Consider the following 9,585-nt stretch of genomic DNA (forward strand, 5'->3'; position numbering starts at 1 on the left):
AATTCCTTATTTTTACCAAAATCAATATATAGGAATGGATAATTTGGGAAATATCCACATTTGGGATATGGAAAGTTTACAATATTTAAATTTTTATTAAAATGTATGCTTTTAACCTGTAATAGGATTTATTTTAGAAAAAAATGAAAACTCTTTACTTTTAACACAATGTAGGGATTTAAAGGTTATGTAATATTAAATAAATAAATAAATGAAAGGTTTACATTTGGAAACTTTTTAGGGAAGAATGATTTCCTTTGATTTAAATAAAAATAAAAATTTGCTTCTTTTGGGAGATATTAGTAATGGAAATATCAAAATTTATAAATTTGATGAATAAATGGGATTTTTTATTGATGTAGTTTTAAATTTATTCTCTAATGGAATTGATAATATAGTTTAGTAAGTAAGATTTCTTCAAGATAATAGCATTTTTTTAGCATATGAGGATTCTAGGGTCTTTTTTAAAAATATAGATGAGTGTTTATTGGATAATAAAGCTTGTTAAAAGTGCTAAAATACATATTTTTTTAATACTTCTTTAATATAAAATGATAACCCTTATTTCGGAGAAGGGTCTTTATTAGATCCTTTTTCGAAAGATGAAATCGTTTCTTATATTTTTATGAAAGTAAAGATAATTTTATATATATATTTATTTATTTTTATTTTTTTTAAATAAAATAAAAAAATAGAATTTATAAATAAAAACAAGAACTTTATAAAAAGATATTAATTTAAATTTTAAAATAAAAAACATTTTAAAAATAAACAATTCTCTCAATTTTCACAAAAATTAAAATAAAGGAATATCATTATATTTCTAAGGTTTGCAAAATAACTAAAAAATAAGCCTAGATACAATAATATTTAACCTTGATTAATAAATATCCTTTTTTAACTAAGTTTAATTCCAAAACATAAATATAGTTGGAACTTTAATATCTTTCAACCAAATTATAAGCGGAGTTTTAATCCAAGCCTCTCTATTCCCAGTTATTTTATTAAATAATAGCAACATTATAATCGAAAATATAAAACTTCCAATAAAAAAAACTTATCTATAATGCCAAACATCATATGAAAATATAAACCTAAAGAACGCGTTTGTTTAATAAGACTATTTATCAAACTATATATCATCCACTTGCTCGAAAATTCAATCTATAATAGACTTCGATCAAAAAATATCATAACCTGGATAAGAGTAAGCCCAAAAGCAATGTCCTGAAAATTCTATACAAACCCAAAATTCCTCAAATGAACTATTTTGTAAATGCTTTGAAAATTACCAAGAAGAATATGATACTAAAACTGGTGAAATAATAAATTGCAAAGAAACACCTTCAATACTAGCATGTGACCCTTCCTGTGAAAAATGTATAGAAAACAGCAATATATGCATAGATTGCCCTCCTTCCCATATACTATCTCGTGATCGAATAACCTGTATTAAAAATACTTCTTGTCATCCCAGTTGTCATTGTGATTTAGTAGATGATGGATGTTCAAGTTGTAATATATGTACTAGGTGTAGATAACCGTAAATGGCTTCTATTGTAGAAAAAGATTACTGTTAATGTAATACTCCTGATTTTACTTGAAAAAAGGAATCAACTAATGGGAATGTGAGGAAAAACAGAAAGCTAAAAAAGCCCATATTTGTGAATGGTAGTTATATAATTAAATTATAAATGTTGTTTTGTTGTCAAAATGTGAATTTTTGAATGAAAATGGAAGAAAATATGTAAAAGATTAAATCATATTTAATTGGGAAAGGACAATTGGAAATTTTGATTAAAACCAGTGTAGAGAATATTTAAATGTAAACTTTTTTTATTCGAAAAATTGTAAAGACGGATATGCACCTTTAGATAATTAAAAATATATAGAAAATTCGGATCCAAATATTATAAAAATCCCACTTATTGAGGTTTATGATTTATCTTCTTCTACAATTATTGAGGAAAGAACGATTTATTAAAAAATTTGCTTCCAAATTGAATTTTAGAGTTTTGGAAAAATTATTCGAGAACATTAATTTTAAATGAGAATTTACACAAATAGGGACCAAGTAGAAACTTTTCATTTAGATATTTCTAAATAAATAACATAAGGGTGTGATTAAGGACAATAATGTATTATTATTGCTAACTTAGACACTAGAGGTTATATTTGTTTAGATTCTAAATGCGAATAATTCTTAGAATAAAACATGACTTAATAAAAAAATTATGTAGTCGGTTAGAATTTTTTTGCCAGAATTTAATTTGCTGATAATACATATAAAAAATACTTATAAGTTACTAATGTTAAATTTATTGATGATAGAGGAATATATAATTATGCTATAAATACATAATTTTGGATTCTAAGATAAAATTTTGGCAGTGTTGATATTAATGTTTTATTGTTTTAACCTTAAGTTAATGCTTCAATTGTCGTTGAACTTAAAATAAGTTTGGATTTGTAAAAAATGAATATTAGGAATTTAAAAGATCAAGATTAAAATGTTTAATAAGTTTTTACTTAAATTAATGTTTTAGAAAATTAAAAATTAAATGAAAGTAAAAATGTGCTTTTAGAATTAAAAAATTTTGGTATTTTTTTGATTTTTAAAGTTTTGATTTTTGGAGTTTTAATTGTTTTATGAAAATGATAAGTTTTCTAATTTTAATTAAAATAGATTATATAAAGTTATTTGTTTATTAATAAAAATTAATTTTATTTTTTTTATTATTTTTTCAAAACATCTAAAATATTTCAGAAACTAATATTTTATATTTAATAAACAGAGTATAAATTGTTTTAAAGTATCATAATTATAATTTTTAGTAGATTTATTTTTTAAATAAAAAAAATATTTTATATAAAGTTAAAATTATATTTCTTTTATTCAATATTTGTTTTTAAAATTATATTTGCATTATTTCTTAAATAAATGCTATTTTTTACATAATAAAATAGATTTTAATTCTATTTTTATATATAATAATAGATTTTTTATAATCTTTAACTTTTTTAAAAGTAAATATAGCACTTAATTAATTAACAAAATCAAAATATAAGTTATACAGATAGTAATTATTTTTATTTATAAATTAAAAAAAAAATGGGATGTGGATTAAGTTCTAAATTTAAAGAAAAATAAAATTATTTTAAACAAGAATTAAAAATTCAAATATAATAATTTTCATCTTTATAATTTAAAATAATAGAAACCAGAAATAAATTATACAAATAATTTGATATTTATATCAATATATAATAGAAAAAAATTTAAACAATTCCATTTGATTAAAACTTATTAAAACCCGAATAAAATATAGAAAATGAAGAAATGGGATTAAATTTAATAAAAATGGATGATTTTATTGTAATAGAAAATCAAATAGAAGAAAAATAACTTAGTACTTATTTTTTAAAATATATGAATAACTAAAAAATGGTTAGTGTATGTAAGCATTATGTGACTAAAATAAATGATTAAATTGATGAATTAAAAGATTTATATGCAAATACTTCAAATACATATGAATAATTAAGAATAATAGCAGATAGGTATAAAAGAAATAAAAAAAAAACCTATGTTGCTTAAAATGAAATTTTTATTTAGTATATTTAATACATAATAGAAAAAACTTAATAGACAAAACATATATTATAAGAGCTACTTTTGAAAACAATAGTTATGGAAACTACTGATTCTTTATAATTTTAATGATATATATAAAAATATAAGAAATCCTTATTTTATTAATTAATAAACTATTATTTTTTTTCTCTTAAGCTATATAAAAAATGTATGAACAACTTTATATATATAAAATATAGAATAAAATATTTTTATTTTTATAAAATCATATTTTTTTATGTTTTTTTTTTTGGAATATGATTTAAATGAATCAATATTTATATTTTATATTTTTAGTTTAGCTTTTTTTTTTTATCTTAAATTAATGAATAGTTAAATATTATTTTCATTAAAAAAAATAAAATATAATAAAAAAATTGAATTTAAAAATTTATAAGCAAATATAAAATACATAAGAATAAATGATAATATATATATTTATATTTTATCTATATATAATATTATTAATAATTTTTGTCAATTAATTAAAATAAATAAAAATATTTAATTTTTTTTAATAAAAGAAATTAATTTATTTTATTTTATATTATTATAAATTAATAATTTTCTTAAAAAAAAAATATACTTATATATGTAAAATATTTAAAATTTCTTTACACAAACTCTAAAAGATATAACTTAATATTATTTAAATGAATAGTAATTTGAATAAAACTTCTATAAAGTTATTATAACAATTAAAATCATTTTATTAAATCCTGAATATGGTCTTTAATAAACTTTAAGAACATTATAAGTAAAAAATATAATAAAATAAAATAAAAAAATATATAGTTAGTAGAAATATTATTAAAAAATAAATAAAACATAAATGAAATAATTTCTGAATTAAAAGATTCTATATAAATTTTATCTGAATAAGCATAAAAAAATAAATATTATTTTAAAAACGTAAATAATATACAAGAACCTGATTATTTAAATTTTATTAATTTACTAAATTAAATAAATACCTAAATTAACCTAAATCAATCAATAAATACTAAAGAAATATCAAATGAAAAAAAGGCAGAATTATTATACTATTAAACAATAAATGATAAAAAATCATTTTTATTAATAAATCCTTTACCTTTATAAAAAACAGAAAATAAATATTTCAAAAGCATTCAACTTTTTGAACTTTTATACTAAGAAGTATGTACATAAAGCTTTATATTCCAAAATCGGTAAAAAGGATTAGAATTCCACCAAAAACTATATGAAATTTCACAATAAATGAGCGAAATAAACTTCTCGGAGCTTATAAATGATATTCTATTAGAAGAAGAATAACAATCAGTTGAATATTTCGAATAAATAGTTCAATAATAAATATAATATAATACTTTTTAATAAGACTTAGACACTATATAGAATAAAAACGAAGAAAAAATTGATTTATTTTGTCAAAAATACGCTCTTTTATCCCTAAAAAATCACGAAAAAATTTATAAAAATAACATATAGGAAGAATTGTAAATTAGTAAATTCTTAATAAATTCATAAGAAAAAAATGTTAAAAAAGAAAGTTAAAAATAAAGTCGTTTTTTAAGATTTTTAAATGAATAATCTCTAAAATAATCATAAATAAATTTAAAAAACAATTCAATAAACTCAAAAAATAATAATACAGAAAAAAAAATTGCCTCTTTTACAGAAAAAAGTTCACTTAAAAGTGAAAATAATGTACTTAAATATCGCCTTATGGAACTTCGGTTATCTAATGAAAAATATTAAAATGAATAAATTATAAAATTAAGAAAAGAAAATGAAGAAAAATCAAAGATGATTAAAAATATGTAAATTAATATCGATAAATTATAATAAGAAAATTAATAATTATAAACTTAGTTATAAAATTTAAATCAATAAAATAATATATTATTATCTAAAATTTAAAATAATACTAATAATAATAATATATAAACAAATTCTCCCTAAAAAAAATAAAAAATCTTTGAAAGTTCTTCCAAAAAATAAATTATAGAAATTGAAAATAATAATAATAATGTTAAAAAATCTTCTAAACCTAATTAATTTCCACTTCAAGAAAACTAAATTTCCTTTGATAAATCTTTATTTTCATTAATAATATAAAATGTAACAAAATTAAACAGTTTTAAATATTCTTGTCTTAAATAAAGTTACCTTTTATATGAAGATTCCTAAATTTAGCTTGGAGTTCTTACAAAGCATGAACATTCAGCTTTTTTTATATCTCTCTATTTAGAAAATAAAACAGATAAAACACTCAAAAATATTAATTTTAATCCTTGTGAGCCCACTTAATAATCTAATTTTTCAATTAATTCACCTTTTATTTTTGAAATACTTCCATAAGTACAAAAGAAGGTCGATATAGTCTATAATTATTATTTTTATCCCTTTTAACCTCTTTTTTTGATATTAAATTACCAAGAAGCACCTTAACCGATATGTATAGGCCTTCCTACTACAATAAATAAAGCCTTCGAATATAAAGAATGTTCTAAAGAAAGTTTCAAAGAAACTTACAAGAAGTTATAATATAAAAAAAATATATTCATTCCGTAAAATTCGCCCAAATTTGCAAAATCAATACATGAATATGAAAATTATTTTTAAAAAATTGTTCATTTAAATCAAGAAAAAGAATTTGATTTTATGAGTGGTAATTGCTCATATAAATTAGGGAATATTTTTGCAATTAAAAATGATGTTTTTTGGTTAAAAATATAGCTTTTGCCTGACAGTATAAGTTCAAATATTTTTATAGGATATGAAAATCCATTAAATCATGAAAAATGTGCCTTTATTTTAAATACACTATATTTTTTATTTTCTTCTAATAATTCAATATGAGATAATTTATATTTTAAAGAAAATAAAAAAAATACTATTAATATAATAATAAAATATTAATATTTTAAATATTAAAATTTAAAATTAAATAAAAAAATTATATATATATATATATATATATATATGTATATATATATATATATATATTTATATATATATTTTTGTTTATATAATTTTCTAAATATATATTGATTAATTTCTATTTTATTTTTATTTATATACTTTAAATTTATTTTTACAAATATATAAATTAATATTTATTTATTTATTTTTTAAGATAATATTTTATTTACTTTTATTTATTATATATAACATTTTGACATATAAATTTATCTTTTAATTATTTATTTTTTATTTTAGAGAGACATTTATAAAATTCTTATTTATATATATATATATATATATATATATATTTATATATATATATATATTATATATATATATATATATATATATATATTTTAATTTAATAATTTTAAAGGAATAATTATAATTTTTATATTCATTTTTTATAATAATTTATTCTCTTATATTATTAATTAATTAATTTTTATTTTATTTAAAATTATTTAAATATTTATTTTTTATATAATTAAAAATATTAAATAAAAATAATCTATTTAATTTTTTTTTATATAAAATATTAAACATACAGATAAAAATATTTATAAATTATACATTATTTTAATAAAATTAATATATAATAATTTATTTAATTTTGTATTTATTATTTAATATATAAAGATTTTATAATTAAATAATTTTTAAAAATATATATATCATTATATATTATTAAATAAATATAATATAATATAAATATATTAATAAACAATCAGGATTCAAAATATTTGTTTTATCCTTAAATTATTAAACTATATACTTATGCAGCCTTAAGGCTTTCTATCCGATTTAGGCAAAAATCATATTCTTTTTATTCTTCCAATTTTTTGCTTTAATAATAAAAAGTTTTTTTCTTCGCTTTTTAATTGTTTATTATTTTATTATTCGAGTTTGTTAAAAAAGATTTCTTTTATTTTTTCGCAGAAAATCTTTCATATTTATACCCAAACTCCTATTTCTCAAAATTTTTATAAATTAAATTGTCTAGAATAATATTTAAATTGTATTAAGGATAATAAAGTGTATAATTTTAACATTTATCAAATTTATTAAAAATTAAATGCAAAGAAATTTAATCTTAATCATCATTTTAGTTGACTATATAAATTTCATTAATGATATCCAATCTTTTATCTTCCATATTATTTTAAAATGGTATTGAACTTATCCTTTTAGGCCTTATTTAATCTAATAATCTTTAACTATTTTCTATTGCTGCAATTTGAGAAGCATCTTGCTATCCTCTCTGAATGTAATCATAATTAAACATATATGATAAATATTTTTTTTAATAATGAAATAATTTTTCTTCGTTATTTGTCTGAAATTCTAATATAAATCCATCATCATTATAAAATTTATCTGTTAATCCAGTAACATATTTTCTTTTTTTTTATATATATTATAAAATTAAAATAAAAAAACCTATTTTTTTTTATTCTTTCAATTTATTAATAATTCTAATTATTTAATTTTGTATATAATTTTTAAGAGTTAGGAACATAATGTATATATTAACATTATTTAATACTATGTTTTTAACTATTACAACTATAACATTTGATGCCACATTTAATATAATCTTACTAATAAATAATTCTATCTTTAATATAAGTAAATATTTAATAATCATCTGGGAATTCTTAAAGTAAATTGAGAAAATCAATTCTTTGAATTTTCAACATATTAATAAAACTGTTTGATTAAATATTAATTTCTCTTTTATTACCTGTATAAAATTCTTTAATTCCAAAAATATCACCTTCTTTTAGTTGCTTTTTATTGGGGAGAAATTTATTTAAAATAAAATAAATAAATAATTTTTTTATTTTAAATAACATGTAAAGTAAATCGAGAATATTTCTTTTTTGCATTTACTAGATTTGTTTAATTTATATATACATCCACACTTCCTTTTTCTATAAAATATATAGAATTGTCATCATTTTCATCTTATAAAATAATATTCTAATGAGGTTTTAAATTTATCTCTTGAATTATTGGAATAGTTCTTTCTATTAAAGCATTAGAAAAAATTGGTTTTAAATATAAAACAACTTTTTTATTATATTCCAATTATAAATCTCTTTTTAAATTTTCATTTAATTAACTCAAAATTTAATTTTTTTGATTTCTTTATTATTCATAATTCTATCTCCAGACATAACTTTTTTTTAAAAATAAAATAAAATAAAATATAATAAATTAATAAAGAAAAACTGTAAATATTATCTAATTTCATTTCTTAATTAATTATTAACATTTTGCTTTTCCAACTAAAAATTAAGTTCCCTTAAATTAGATTTTATTTAATTTTCTTTTTCATTAAAAGAAGAGAAAATATTTCCGATTTAATTCAAAGTAAACCCAAAAACACCACTACTAGTGAGCATAATAAAAATACAGACAACATGTTCTACAATATTAGTAGGATAAATATCCCCATAACCTAATTTAAATAAATAAAAAAAATAAAATAATATATATATAAATTAAAAAAAAAAAAAAATAAAGAATAAAGAAAAAAACCTACTGTAGTCATAGTTACTGTAGCAAAGTAAAATCCTTAAATATATTAATATTACCATCCATAATTATTAATATTTTTGATTTTCATCCAGTTCTAATCTTAAGTGATCGATAACTGCGCAATAAAAATCCATGTACAAGCAATTGTATGAGAAATAAGTATTACATTACAAAACAATTTAAAAAGTGAAATAATATTATTAACAGAATTCGAAAAAAGGATAAGTTCTTAAAATTTTGAAATAAGTTTCTAAAAATCCTACAATTTTAAAAAGAATGGAATAAACGAAAAAAACTTAAAAATCTAAATTTAGTCTTGCTTAAAATTATCACTAACATTTCCTTTTATAGTATTATTCAAAAAAACAATTGTAAAAAATGAAATAATACTCATAATATCTTAAAAAAAGCTCTACTCGTAATAATAATGAAATATTTTAAATCTAGAATTGCAAAAA

General features: G+C 17.4%; 1 protein-coding gene across 1 annotated transcript, besides 8 other annotated features; it reads left to right on the forward strand. All coding sequences in view use genetic code 6, as the record gives it.

Annotated features, from left to right (window-relative positions):
* Positions 1-681: 681 nt before the first annotated feature.
* Positions 682-726: a microsatellite.
* Positions 691-2,699, forward strand: IMG5_110220 (hypothetical protein). Its single transcript, XM_004034844.1, has one exon. The coding sequence runs from the start codon at positions 2,048-2,050 to the stop codon at positions 2,651-2,653; it is 606 nt and encodes a 201-aa protein (XP_004034892.1). The 5' UTR covers positions 691-2,047; the 3' UTR covers positions 2,654-2,699.
* A 3,830-nt stretch (positions 2,700-6,529) lies between these two features.
* Positions 6,530-6,567: a microsatellite.
* Positions 6,568-6,576: 9 nt separating this feature from the next.
* Positions 6,577-6,637: a microsatellite.
* Positions 6,585-6,668: a microsatellite.
* Positions 6,669-6,862: 194 nt separating this feature from the next.
* Positions 6,863-6,938: a microsatellite.
* A 70-nt stretch (positions 6,939-7,008) lies between these two features.
* Positions 7,009-7,074: a microsatellite.
* Positions 7,010-7,087: a microsatellite.
* A 175-nt stretch (positions 7,088-7,262) lies between these two features.
* Positions 7,263-7,307: a microsatellite.
* The last annotated feature ends 2,278 nt before the right edge of the window (positions 7,308-9,585 follow it).

This window comes from Ichthyophthirius multifiliis, assembly GCF_000220395.1.
Source record: "Ichthyophthirius multifiliis unplaced genomic scaffold scaff_1120509250904, whole genome shotgun sequence".
Taxonomy (NCBI): domain Eukaryota; phylum Ciliophora; class Oligohymenophorea; order Hymenostomatida; genus Ichthyophthirius; species Ichthyophthirius multifiliis.